This window comes from Glandiceps talaboti, chromosome 8 (assembly GCF_964340395.1).
Source record: "Glandiceps talaboti chromosome 8, keGlaTala1.1, whole genome shotgun sequence".
Classification (NCBI taxonomy): Eukaryota; Metazoa; Hemichordata; class Enteropneusta; family Spengelidae; genus Glandiceps; species Glandiceps talaboti.
In genome coordinates, this window is record NC_135556.1 from 21131250 (window position 1) to 21144889 (window position 13640).

A 13640-nucleotide genomic window follows, 5' to 3' on the forward strand; every position below is an offset into this window, starting at 1 on the left:
ATAAAACTATAAACTTTCTTCGACCATTCTCAGTAAACTGATTGTTTTCCTTGCACATAATTGCCTACTATTCTACGAAATATCGTATAGTGAACAAAATTGAAATATTCACACAGCCAAAAGCATTCCTCTACTTTAAACATTTATGAATAACACACGCTGCATACTAATTATATCGAATATATGTGTATCTGGTTGTCATGCCAACGTGTACTAAACATCGTTAAGGTCAATTGGTAGGGAAGTAAATCATTGAAGCGTTGGATACAGAGATGCGTTGTCATATAGAGTATACACAGTATTGATGTCAAATATACAAATGTAACTATTAGCGATCGACTGTTTACGACCTTGGATATAATCACTGAATCTATCACACCAGTAGACGTTTGAAGCTAACGGTCAGGTTTAAGTGTTAAATTTTGCGCGAACATTACTATTGATGTCGGTTGGTTTTCTAACGGGATACTGTACATTGGATTGTCACAATAACTATGTATGGTATTAGTGCATTCTTTCGTCAGCTGTTGCTCAAAGGTAGGTACAATTTACATGGTACTGCCATTTCGAATTCTCTGTAATATATAGATTATGAATTTGTATCGTGAATATATAGTATATTCTTGACATATTTCATCCGTATTTCGACAAAACAGGTCATATTTTGAGAATGCAGGATGCCCTCGGGTTGAGAGATTTGTATATTTGGTAAAATATACAGGTGTACCGCACCTTTAAATGTGAACTTTACAATTTTATATTCTGCTCTATATCGCTGCGTTGCCAGAGCGTTAGTAATTATAAGAATTAATCCCGGATATCAATGCATAACTCAGTGATCTCCAAGTGACAGATTGCAATCTCTTATTGAAGGGTCAAGCAATATGTTAAACGACGTTAGTAAATGAAACGTATACAATTACTTTGTATTTGTTGCACACTTTAACGGAGTCGTCTAGATGACGACGTTTTTTTTATTCGTGGATGTTTTCGCCAGCTGAGCTATTCCCATGGCAACGTATACGTTGATTTCTTTAGCTTGTGTTTTGACGTCAATGCCTTTACAAGTCTCATATGGTTGGGGAAAATGGTACAAAATGCAACATTTACAAGTGTGTACATAAAGATCGATTTTATGTAGCCTAATTCCACTTCAGAATATAAATAGCTACCTTAAATGTAAACCTGAGACACGGTTGGATTTTCAATGTATATGTAAGTCTGTATCGGTATGTACATGGACTTTGCAGAATAACTAACTGCTGACTTATGTTCTATTAAATCTTTTCAGTGATAAAAACGGTGTTTGTCTAAACATCAAATCATTACAAATGCCATGACGAAATAAATTACAAGTGTTTGACATAAATTCTACTAGTACTTGTGAAAGAGTCACTTTCAAACCGTCGTATGTATGTATGTATGTATGTATGTATGTATGTATGTATGTATATGTGTGTGTATGTACGTATGTATGTATGTATGTACAATGCATGTATGTATGTGTGTCTGTCTGTCTGGCTGGCTGGCTGTATGTATGTATGTATGTATGTATGTATGTCTGTATGTATGTATGTATGTATGTATGTATGTATGTGTGTGTATGTATTAATTAATGTATGTATGTATGTATGTATGTATGTGTGTGTGTGTGTGTGTGTGTGTGTGTGTGTGTGTGTGTGTGTGTCCATGTATTGTGTTTCGGTTTGTAGAATATTTTAGTAAGTACAGTTGGTACAATGCTCTAATCATGTCGCTATAAATACATACATATTCGAATGTTTCGTTTACCAACAGGATAAAATGAATTACAAATAAAACAGGTCTGTAACAATGGGTTCCGGTGGTAGTACTCAGAACAGTGGTCAACGTAAAAGTTCCAGTGGCCGATGTATTACGATACGGACTGGACATCTACAAGGCTCCGGTACTGATTCATCAGTTCATTTCATTGTCTTCAACGAAAATGGTGACCAAAGCAGCACCATAACCCCAGACAAGCCATTTCGAAATGATTTCGAAAGAGGCGATATTGATAACTATCCGTTGAGTACACCTGCAAAATTTGGTCCCGTCGTTAAAATTGAAGTTTGGTGTGACGCCTGGCTTGGTGATAAATGGTATGTGGATTACGTCAAAGTAGGGGGAGATAACGGGAAGGATAGTTGTACATTCCCACTTCAACGATGGATTGACTCAAAACACGTGGTTGTGTATCATAACGATAGCTGCCTTCCTCAGTTCGCTCCCAACCAACAAGAAAGGAGGATAGAACTCGATCAGCAAAAAGTCCTCTATCAGTTTGCTACGCCTTTTGATGGTCTTCCGTCGACGGTAAGATTACATTCCACGTTTTAATCTGTCCACGAATTCTTCTTCAGACTATTTACGAATTCCTTTCATGACTAAACATTGACAATAAACTCATAAAAAGTGTCTGCCCGCCCAAGTTTCGTTATATTCTAATTACAACAAAAGAAACTAGAATGTACAGAATCGAAAGTAAGAATGGATACAGTTGTTGCATGTGTCTGTCTTTTGCAGACGGTGTGATTTTATGATTGTTGTGTGTCAGTCTGTTTGGTAGTGTGAGCAACAACAACACGAAAGACACCACGCCCCTGTAACAATTTTGACAGACAAAACAAAAACATGCGTGACATCATTATTGTACACTGCTAGTGTAAGAGACCGTCACAAGCAATAATTGTATCCTTTCTGACTGTCGGTTCTGTACAGCTTAGTTTCTTCTGCTGTAAGTTCTACTCATGTCAATCATGCACAGACGCTATGATGACGTCACGAATCACCCTTTTCCAATATATTGACATTGCAGGCTTTTGTTCAACAGGAATTTTTTGTAGCTTTTCATTAATTTGGTAACATATTGGACAAGGAATACCACAAAATGGAATGTATGGGATCTCTTTGAAAGTATCATTCATTAGCCAAGCTATTCCTGGAATATTTCATAATTCCTCTCCCATGCTTTGTCTTAAAGGTTATCAAGCTACCAAAATCTGAACAATTCACCGTTCCTTATGAAGTATGTATTTAAACTATATTTTTATATATCTTATTTTAAAAGGGAGCAACCCTTCCTTAACAATGGATTTTAAAAAAGAATACATTTTCAACCATGACAACAACAGCTATACTTTGAGAAAAACAACATCCACACAGACTGAAGTGGTGACAAAGAAGAAAGGGTTGTGAAAAGTGAAATAGTATGTTATTGTCACGGTAGAGTCAAACAATTATATTTACATCAGCGTGAAACCATTGTTGAAAAGAAAACAAACTTGGCAATGTTATACATAGTCTGCATGAGTATTTCCTTCTACATTTATTAAGCCATGCACACACGAAAGAAGAGAATTTTGCCTCGCGTAAATTGTATTGAAATACGTTTCAGATTTCAAGCAAATTGTTGAAAGTCAAGTCAGTCTGTACCACCTTTTAAGAATAACTCGTTATTCTTTCCAGACTGATTTATTGAAAGTTGCACTTAAGAGTGAACTGTCCAAGGTTTTCAATTCTCTGACATCACACGAATGGAAGGACTTAGACGACGTCAAGAGTATTTATGGCGGAAACTTGAAGATGCCAATAGTACGTAATATCATTTTCCTAGTCTCCTAATTTTGAACTTACACCTTAAACCACGAAACCTGAAACAAATTTCTGGCACGACAAAACTCTTATTAATACTGCTACATTTTATCATCTGGCTCAAGAAACATCTTACCAAAAGTGCTACATTTTATCGTCTAGCTCAACAGATATGTTACTAACATTGCTACATTGTATCGTCTTGTTCGACAAATCTCTGTTAGTATGACTTTTGTCTAGCCAGACGATAAAATGTAGCACTTTTGGTAAGATTTTTGAGTCAGACAATAACATGTAGCACTGTTGGTAACGTTTTTGTCTAGTCAGATAAAATGTAGTACTGTTGGCAAGAATTTTGTTGAGCCAGACGAATTTAATTTTGTTTCAGGTTTCGTGATTTTAATTGTAAGATCTGTATCGTCCAGATTGCAGTTGAGATTCTCATTTTACTCCATACTTTCCATACTGTGTTTAGAGAGCAAACATTTAGGCATAATTTTTTTATAATTAATATTGTTTGTTACTTATTGGAAGGTTTATTTTCATAACCAATCGACTTTATAACATTGAAATATTGAAATGATGACATGTCTGGTCTAACTGGAAATAAGGATTGGTAAATTATCAATTGAACATTTGTGGCGAATCATTATCACGTGTTTACTAACAATATAACCCTAGCAAGATATGCAAATTAGTTACAACTATGGTTCAGTATTTCAAATGTCACATCATTAAAACATGTCTTTCCAAACCTATATGTAGTACATAAAAGTGTTTAAATTATCATCTCTTCCTTATTTCAGAATCCAGACTTGTGGAACCACGAGTGGTACTTCGGAGCGCAAAGACTTATGGGCTGTAACCCTATGCAAATTAGTCTATGCACTGAGATTCCTGATAAGTAAGTGTCATGAGTAAAGCATTCGTGTTGAGATTGTCTATATCACAGAAAACTACCTAATGAAATGGAGGATTTTAAATTGTCAAATGGTATTTTGGACGATGTTAGTAATAGCATATTATGCATTCTATTTTCAGCCTTGCAGTCGAAGAGAGCAAATTAAAACCATTGATGGAAAATCTTTCTTTGGCTGATGCTATTTCACAGAAACGTTTGTTTATCGTGAACCATAAGGTGTTGGAAGATCTACCCACAGTTGACTCTAAAACAGTAAGAACACGGTCACAATTTTCAATTATCTGTTATTCGTTATCCTTCAAGCTGCAGCTGTGCCTGCGAGTTGACGTCATTGTAATGTTTCATAACCTCCACCTGTGTAATATTATTTCTATTGGTTTTACCATTTCTCATTATATTTCCTCTACATAGAGATCCATTCACTGAATCTATTCATGGAAAGTCTCTTTTCTCCGATTCAAGTAACTAATGTTGGCTTCTATTCTTAAGTTTTGATTATAAGAAGGATACGAAATGTTTTCCTCTATCTCAATGATAGCCAATCTAAAACTTTCCTTTCCTTACTTAGGTTGTATGTGCACCAATCGCTTTGTTTTTTCGGACCAAAGACAACACACTCCTTTCAGTTGCTATTCAACTATTTCAACAAAAGAGCCAGGAGAACCCGGTAATTCGCAACACTTTTGTTGGAAATAATGCTAGCATATTTAGTTATTTGCTACATTTTTGCATCACTAGAAGCCAATAAATTGAATATCAATCGATCGATCGGTCGGTCGATACTTTAATCAAGATATCACATAATATTCACTTATTCATTCTTTATGTCTGCTTTCTATCTTTCTCACTTATTAATACATTCCTAAAATCAATCAATCAATCAATCAATCAATCAATCAATCGATCATTTCAACTAAATAACAATAAATCACTCATCAAACCAATGAAATCAATATTATTTATATATACATTGCAATATTGGTGATTATTTTGTATTTCATACCATGGCTGTCTTAATAGGTTTGCTGAAGGACTTCATACAACATATTGTTTTCATTTCATCTTCTTGTAGGTTTTCCTACCGAGTGATCCCAAATACACATGGTTGATCGCCAAACTATTTTTCAACAATGCAGATGCACAAATTCAGGAAGCTGTCTCCCATCTATTCTTTACCCACATCCTCATGGAGAGTTTTGCTCTATGTGCTCACCGACAACTCTCACCATCACATCCTATGTTTCGACTTATGGCTGCTCACTTCGAATTTCTGTTAGCCATCAACAGGTGTGTTCGAGATTTTGTAAACTATTTATATCTGAGCTTGCTGTGGGAACTGTAGTCAGTACAACTTCAATGCCTAACCAATTGGGAAGAGATCATTAAGTCCCTCAGGCTAAGTTTAAAACTTTATTTACCAACGTTTCGACCCCACGTGGTCTAGGTCTCTTTGTTTACACAGAGTTAATACAGTGTGTTGCAATAACTGAGACAAACTAACAAACAGAAATGGAGTTGACGTAATACTTCAGACTTCGATACATTGACAAGACAAGAACTTGCACCCAATGGTAATGAATTTAAAACCTTTTTATTTCTACGTTTCTACCATGCACAAAGAAGCTTCGTCAGGAATCTGAAAATAAATAAAACAACGGTAGATAATAAGTGAAATGTAAAAGAATTAGGGAAAATATTTTAGGTGGGAGGGGGGGGGGGGTAAGATGGCAAACGCATCTATAGTGAAATTGTAACTTCCCGACATTTCCAATTGTCCAGACTGATATTTGCTTATTCAACAAAGTGGGTCTTTATAGTTTGCCAGGTAAACTTTTTTGTAGATAAATATGATAAATACAATAATTATATTCATAATAGTAAAATGATATACAAGCTACGCATATTTGATTTTTTTCTGATTTCTATATATTGTTATCACACTGCTTGAAATGAAGCAAGCTTTTGGTTGAATTGCGTTTAAAATGAATTTCACTTTTTACTTTTAGAGTAACGATCTCATCAATCAGTAAACGAACCTAACATAAAATAATTTAAGAGCGTATGGTTTTACTTTATTCATCTGCATGGCAAATTATTCAAAAGTGGTACAGCTAACTGACTGTCATTTGGTGTTTCCCTAGTTTTTCTTTCATAATATTCATTTCTACTCATTTCTGAACGACTACCACTACAGTTTAGGTCTACCCGTACTAACAGACCCCGGTGGCTGGTTGGATGAAGTAACAAACGTGGGAAGAGTAGGCGCCCTTGAATTAATGCGTCGAAAATGGAAAGATTGGAGATTAGATGTACAAGGCACCTTTCCAAACGAGTTGAAGCAACTTGGTGTCAACGACCCAAATGTATTACCAAACTACTACTACCGTGATGACGCTTTGCTGATCTACGACGCTATACATTCTTACGTATCGAAAATTGTCAATGCACATTACGGTAAATATTGAGACGTTTATCTATTTCTGCCTTTTCCTTGGTATTACCCTTCATAGTTTGTGTTGTAGGACTGATACAGTAGTCGTCGGAGTGTACGAGGAGATTCCTAATAAATATGCTACAACATGTTTCATGTTAGAGTTCACCCTGGCTCTGTTGGACAACCACACAGAAACCAACACGAAGCTGAACATGTTATATTAAGATAACAAGATTGAATGAATACTATACAGGTTCTTGCGATATTTTGTCTAAATGAAATGAACTAACATGCCACCAGGTAGACATCAAAACATTTGCGCCCGTTTGTCTGGGTCTAGTTGCAGCAAGTTTAAATAGTTTATTTCATTTAGATAAGATTGACAAGATATTACGATCATGCTATCTTAAAGTGTAGACTGTTTAGATTCTTATTGGTTTCTTCTGCGTATTTGTACATACACACAGAGCCTGTGAACACTAACATGAAACGGGTGGTAGGTTAGGCGGTTGAGTCAAGCTACAGTCATACCGGTGATGTTCCTGTGATTTCTCCATTTCTTACAGTTCCTTGTATTATAAACAGAGCGGAAAGAAACGATCACATTTTTGTGATTTCGTAATCTCTATTTCACTTGTCCATTTTTAATCCAAGAAGCAAATGAATCTCGGAAGTCTTACTTTTCTGATTAGGTTTCTTTTTCATTTACCCAAATTTTTCAGACAATCCTGAGAAACTGAAGGGTGACTATGAGTTGCAGGCATGGGGTGAAGAACTGGCTGCTCCTCAACCACTTGGATTTGGTATTCAGGTATTAATCGCATGTCAGTAACTATAGGAGAGTCAAGGTTCACAACATTATTGTAAAGGCATACATATATGGATGCGTTAATAAAAGGAAGCCGATATTGGTTGTCAGGGGCAACATGGTATAATGTGCAAGATGATAACACACATGCAATTCAGAGGTTTTATTGAATATCGATTTTTCTCTTATAGAAGATACAGTAACTTCTTTATAGATGTTTGAAACGATATACAACAAAAGACTGAAAAGAAAGTATTCAGTGTTCACGCTATTCATATTCCTATCGGAATTTCACCTTTCATGCACTAACGTTACCAGATAATAATTAGTAGTCCAGGCTTTCAACATAATGACTCGCACTCGAAGTAAAACACGCTTTTACTCTCACTTGAACATTGCGGACTATTTACCTGATAATGAGATGCATAGCACAATAATCGAATTACAAATTAATCAGTCATCCTAATACGTACAGCCCTATTATTAGACTTGTTTGTTCTCATACATAAAGTGTTGGCAGAGAGAAAGCGGGGATTCAAAATAGATTTATCCGGAGAACTTATTTTTGTTACTTACAGGGTATGCCTGAAGGTGGAAATTTCACCTGTAATGATGACGTCATTCAAGTAATCACGTGTGTTATATTTACATGTAGTGTAAGTCATGCTGCAGTCAATAACAACCAATATGATCAATACGCATCTCCACTAAAGTACCCACTTTACCTACGGGGACGACCACCTAGGAATAAGGTAAGTTATCAGCTTATTTGAAAGACTTAGTAGAGTACTTGTGGGCGAGGGCTTGCATGGATAGACTCGTAATCTTCTTGTTGATGGTTTTACTCTTTCTGATTGACTAAAGTCATTTAGCATGAATTGACAACAACTCAGCTGTATGAATGGGAACCTATTAGGACAATGGTTATGTCTATGCATCTATTATCAGACTTTCACTCATGTTACTATGACGTCACATTATTCTGACATGCATTATATACCGTTGGTAGTGTTCATGGACAGTTTGAAAAAGGTGTGATAGTCAAAACGAAATTATGCTGAAGACTATTTTCTTGGAATTGGAAGTTAGAAGAGAGAGAGAGAGAGAGAGAGAGAGAGAGAGAGAGAGAGAGAGAGAGAGAGACAGACAGACAGACAGACAGACAGACAGACAGACAGACAGACAGACAGACAGACAGACAGACAGACAGACAGACAGACAGAGTGAGTGAGTGAGTGAGTGAGTGAGTGAGTGAGTGAGTGAGTGAGTGAGTGAGTGAGTGAGTGAGTGAGTGAGTGAGTGAGTGAGTGAGTGAGTGAGTGAGTGAGTGAGTGAGTGAGTGAGTGAGTGAGTGAGTGAGTGAGTGAGTGAGTGAGTGAGTGAGTGAGTGAGTGAGTGAGTGAGTGAGTGAGTGAGTGAGTGAGTGAGTGAGTGAGTGAGTGAATAGATAGTATGTATAATATGTAAAAAAAAAATTAAAAAATTGCATAGTGCCTTTATCATCTTATTCGAATTATTATTCTATTCAGCAACCATTGACTGAGAAAGACGTTTTAAAACACTTACCGGAAAAATCCACCCAGCTGAAAATCATGGTTAAGGGAAAAATACTAAGTGAAATTGGAACTGAGAAATTAGGTTATTTCGATAAAATGTACCAAAGTGATAGCATCAGCCAATCAGCGATAAAGGAGTAAGTCACTTTCCAGTTTATTTAGATAATAAAGTCACGTGACTAGCGACGAGAACGTATATATTTTAATACTAAAGATCCGACTAAACCTTAAAATTTCTCAAATCAATTCCCAGGAATTCAACGACGTCATTTGTCCCTTTTACTCCCACCTTTTGAATCTATCCATGCTATTTACCTCTCCCTCACCATCGTCGACAGTAAAAGTCTGTGTGTCTCAACAAGGCAAGTGTACATCGTATCCATGAATGCTGAGAGTGTTTATTCCATGATGGCAACGTTACAGTCTAGCTTTTCGCTGAATATAGCTAGTCACACCACACACGGTGGCAGTTATGCTTGCTAGATTCAAATGAAGTTACATCTTTATAGTGATTGAAATATGTTTCATCAACTTGGGCTGGTTCTCATCATTTACAACCACGCATGTTGGTGTCTCCTCAGCAGACTACAAATACATTGAGGGTTGGGGGTCGTAAACTCTTAAAACGCAAGACATTCGGATATGATGTCAGTCTCGTTCTTTAAAATAAATTATATAATTGATCTTATAGATTCAGAGAAGACTTGGACAAAATTGGACTAACGATTGATGAAGAAAACAAGAAACGAATAGTGTCGTACAACTACCTGCACCCATCTGTTCTACCCAATTCAATTGCTATATAGAAAGTCAATAGCTGCAATTATTGAACTACGGTTTGAATTCATCAAGTGTACAGGGGAATCCACCGAAGATCGTTTTCAGCGTTGTTGATCCGCGTTAATATTTTATTTCAAGAGTGTTAAAGAATTGTTGTTAATAATGAAGAAACATTTTCCATAATTTATTAAGCTTATTGACTCTATATCATGGTAAACAGCAAATTACCTAACATGTTTACAGTAATGGCTTTAATTACGAACCTGGAGAAATGTGATGTTAGTCACAGCTGTTGCTGTTAGGCCAAAATACCAATACTAAATGTAATAGTGTTGAGTTTCGATTTTACATTCTGGTAGTAGAAATAATTGATAATGGGTACCAAACCAGTTTACATTTACGAATAATTTCGGAACTAAGGTGCTTTTTTTGGCGGAAACTTTGACATCGTTTCTATTTTGTAAAACTGCAAAACGAAAGCCGACCACTTTGATGTGAGTGGGGTGATTGAAGTCTAAATCAGCCAGATATATAATTTCGTAGTTTGCAGCAAGCTACAGATTGAGAAGACACACCGTGCAATTATAGTGTCTGACTATATGACGTAAGTATGACGTCTTGGACGAATGTTAGCGCTACTAATCCAATGATGTAATTATTGCATTTTAAAAAATCATGGCTTATGTATGTGTAAATATGATTACCGTCAAATCATATATTGGGCTAAAAAATCAGCATTATCCTTTTAACCAATGTCAAGATCTAGTAAATTTGGGTGAGATCACAGAATACCAATTGTGACAGGGGAGTGTTTTATACTCAGGAACCAGTACACTTATCTACATTGAAATCACTGCACTCTTGACATCACGTGGCAATGAATATACATTGTTTTCCATTAATTGTTAATATACGAATACAATATGTTTATGCAAATTCTATTCTTAAATTACACGTAATCGTTAATATTCTCTCTTTTCAATACTGTGGTTAATCTTTAAATGTTAGAACTTATATAACGTTTTGTAGTGAATGCACATTTACATGCCTGCAATTACTCTTTTTTTTACCTTCTATGATATGTACATATACGTCGTTTTAATGCCAATTTCAAAAAGAAATTCCTTTACAGACAAAACGATGCCGTCCATATTGTATGTTAATGTATTCACAAGATCAAATATACTTACTCAAGTAAGAATCTAAGTTTAAAATCATTGCTTCAAACTTATGCTGTTGTTTTACTTATGATTTTTTTTCGGGACGGAACTTACTCACAACGTCAAAACAAATTTGGTTCAAATCGATAAGCCTTAGGGTAAAAGGTCGGTGAGAACTCAGTAATTCTACATAACACTGAGTCTTTAAAATTTTGGGTCTGTCTTGGTCTGTTCAAAATAAAAATGAGAATTTGAAAAAGCAAGTGTATGTGTACATGTTGGTGATACTTTCATTAATCGTACGTTAGCATTCTGAATGGCTTAGACTTTGAACAAGGCTGTATTAAATTTCCCGAATTTCAGCAATAAAAGATCATAATTTTCGCTAACATATGCGATTAGTGTTAGAGCGCCACCACCAGTGGCGATGTGATTTTTCTTGTCTTGTCGTAGAGGATGTTAATTTGTTTTGCTATTTCGCCAGATTGAAGAAACTCAGGGTCGGTCGGGTCATGAGAATAATAGAATTTAGTACGGCCGCCCTAAAGTGATTAAAGAGTTCATCGCATTATTTGGTCCCAAAAACACAAATTCTGTCAAATATGCTTTATTGCTAAAGTTCACTTTCTTTATGTTTAAAGACCCGCCAAAGTTAAACACACACTTTTGATTTACATTATGTACATAATAAATTTATCTAGAAGAAAATTTGTGGCCTTGTACATTCATCAGTTGTCGTGTCCGCTTTCGGGGTAGGACGCCCCTTACGACGGCGTTGGCTATAGTATAAACGTTTGTTTTGCCCTGTTTGGACGGACCCGGAGGGTGGATGTGTATAAATAATTCTATTTGGCATCATGGAAAGAGCGAACGTCCTAAAATATTTGAAAATTGAACATTACCCTGAGTAAATTAATGTTGTTATTGGAAAGATACTTTTATCAAATGAAACTAAAGAATTACCAAGAGATCTGTTACGCTGTTGACGAAGAGCAGGAACTTTATTGAACTTGTGTAACTTTTGACCTACAGAGTTTAAGACTAATCAAACAATTCAGGTGTTACAAAGTGGAAAAAAGTAGCCTCTGTGTTAAACTGTGGAAGTACATGTATGTGTTTCAGAAGAATTGAGAAAGACAGTCCATTTGTCTTCTTTTAAAAATCGATGTAATAATGCAATGGGCCAGGATCATTTCATGATAGACCGGAGAGGGGGTGGGACTACAGAAACTACGTGTACATTGTGAACAAGGATTTCTTACCTATATTTGTTTACTAGATGTAGAGTTTAACACCAACCAACATTGGAATGCACAATCGTCATATCAATATGGATGTAACGAACATAACACATATAATTACTTCCTCGTACAAACCCTCATATAATGAGTAATTGAATGCAGTTCTTCAAGTCCCTATGCAAATAATGGTGTCGTAAGATTTCGGAAAACCTAGGAAAACGAATATTCTTCTGAATAGAATAAAATACTTCGAAACCGAAACAAAAAATGGACATATTGAATTGCATTAAATTAAATTTATCACATGACTGTGCAAGCTGTTTATCCTCCCACTCCTGCATACGTTTGGCTAATATCAAGAGATCAAAGAGTTCCGTCGAATATTTGACATAGGTTAATGTATTTTCAACATTTGTCTTCATGTCCAACGGTTCAACGACCCGGCATGAGTGGTATGTGGCGTGATATACTTGAGACCATTATATATAGGGGTCAGAGTACATACCAAAGCCTTATAGGGGTTTCGGTTGCAAAAATTTTAATATTCATGCTTATCAATTGTGTCAATTTTGCAGTAAAAAAGCATCCAAACATATTTGATAAAGGTAGAAAATTATAATTTATAATCCTGAATTCCGAACATGACAGATGTACAACAAAAATGGGTCATTTAATTTGTTCAGCATGTCTGTTGATGTCAAACATTAACGAATCGAATATAGCGGACCTGCCTTTTTTACCACGCACATATTTTCGACATTAGCAGGTAGCATACAAACGTGGAACTTCCTATTTCGTCAAACTCGATCGGTTATTCTCCATGCCCATGTGGAATTAACAGTTGTGTGACACACAGGAGACAGTGTGTGTGATAGATCACAGAGCTCCCATTTGTGTGATTAGTGGTCAATACAGGTAGGAATTCGAGTTTCGTGTGTGTCGTGATAAGTTAATCTGCTGCTATATTCAAAGTGTATATTTTACATGGAGACAAATCAATACACGTTCTGTGCCAACTGAAGCATTTGACGACTGGTATCAAATGTTGTGACAATACTTCCCTTCGTTCGTGTTAACTTTGCCCTTCGTTAGACTCTAGTTGGCACTTGTTCCACCATATGGTAATG

General features: G+C 36.0%; 1 protein-coding gene across 1 annotated transcript; it reads left to right on the forward strand.

The window, feature by feature from the left end:
- Positions 1-296: 296 nt before the first annotated feature.
- Positions 297-10280, forward strand: LOC144439358 (polyunsaturated fatty acid 5-lipoxygenase-like). Its single transcript, XM_078128642.1, has 12 exons — positions 297-537; positions 1798-2334; positions 3002-3046; positions 3487-3612; positions 4419-4516; positions 4654-4786; positions 5607-5821; positions 6729-6988; positions 7691-7779; positions 8355-8528; positions 9306-9469; positions 10024-10280. Exons 2-12 carry the CDS (start codon positions 1834-1836, stop codon positions 10136-10138), a joined length of 1920 nt encoding a protein of 639 aa, XP_077984768.1. The 5' UTR covers positions 297-537; positions 1798-1833; the 3' UTR covers positions 10139-10280.
- The last annotated feature ends 3360 nt before the right edge of the window (positions 10281-13640 follow it).

Excerpts from the sequence above, each read along its gene's own strand:
- LOC144439358 (XM_078128642.1), top strand. The coding sequence starts at position 1,834 with ATGGGTTCCGGTGGTAGTACTCAGAACAGTGGTCAACGTAAAAGTTCC. Across the intron at positions 2,335-3,001 it reads TTGATGGTCTTCCGTCGACG|GTTATCAAGCTACCAAAATC; the intron begins GTAAGATTACAT and ends TTTGTCTTAAAG. Across the intron at positions 5,822-6,728 it reads TTTCTGTTAGCCATCAACAG|TTTAGGTCTACCCGTACTAA; the intron begins GTGTGTTCGAGA and ends CTACCACTACAG.